Below are 878 nucleotides of genomic sequence, written 5' to 3' on the forward strand. Positions count from 1 at the left end.
CACCAACTGAGAGTTGCAACAAACTCACTCCTTCAAGTTCTCACAAAGACAGAGAGCCAACCATGGCCGGTGCCAAGAGACTTTCTCAACTGGCAAAGAAGTGGCAGAGGGTGGAAGCACTCGGGAGGAAGAGGCTCACAGGGTCAGCCAAAGAGGATCAAGACTGCTGCAGTTTTGTACCAGCCAAGGGCCACTGTGTCATGTACACGGCCGACGGGAGGCGTTTCGAGGTGCCCTTGGTGTACCTCAGCACCACGGTCTTCGGCGAGCTCCTGAGGATGTCTCAGGAGGAGTTTGGCTTTGCAAACAAAGGCAAGATCACACTGCCTTGTGATGCTGCAGTGATGGAGTATGTCATGTGCTTGCTCAGGAGAAACGCCTCCACCGAGGTCGAGAGTGCATTGCTCAGCTCTATGGTGACGTCTTGCCACTACACTGGCTGCGCCATGCCTACTGTTGGAGCCAGCCAACAGATTTGCTGTTTGTAGCTTCTGAAGAAGATGCATGAAGAGGCCCTGGCGATGTCTTTTTTCTTGTTTAGTTTGCCTGGATAGTGTAAGATAGTTAGATAACAGACAATAGGAGCAGGAAAATTGTATGTATAGCAATCTGATCATCAAAGCAATAAAGCAGTACTCTGGGCATTCTTCTCTTAAATTTTAGTTTCATACAACTCTACAATGGACCAAAAATGGTTGTGACTCTACTTTTAGATGTCGATAGTTTCATCCTGCTGCACAGAGAATACACAACAAGTCTCCATACAATCTATCATCTAGGCCTCTGGAAAATAAATACAGTACCATCAATAAAATAAGTAGGTAAAAATTAGAAAATGGAATAGAAACCAGGGTTTACTCTACAAGTATTTAGGGGTA

The 878-nt window shown here is 46.0% G+C and overlaps 1 protein-coding gene across 1 annotated transcript; it reads left to right on the forward strand.

Moving 5' to 3' along the window:
* The first annotated feature begins 12 nt into the window (after positions 1-12).
* On the forward strand, positions 13-583 carry LOC119344942 (auxin-responsive protein SAUR36-like). Its single transcript, XM_037615222.1, has one exon. The coding sequence runs from the start codon at positions 63-65 to the stop codon at positions 486-488; it is 426 nt and encodes a 141-aa protein (XP_037471119.1). The 5' UTR covers positions 13-62; the 3' UTR covers positions 489-583.
* Positions 584-878: the final 295 nt, after the last annotated feature.

This window comes from Triticum dicoccoides, unplaced genomic scaffold, assembly GCF_002162155.2.
Source record: "Triticum dicoccoides isolate Atlit2015 ecotype Zavitan unplaced genomic scaffold, WEW_v2.0 scaffold194322, whole genome shotgun sequence".
Classification (NCBI taxonomy): domain Eukaryota; kingdom Viridiplantae; phylum Streptophyta; class Magnoliopsida; order Poales; family Poaceae; genus Triticum; species Triticum dicoccoides.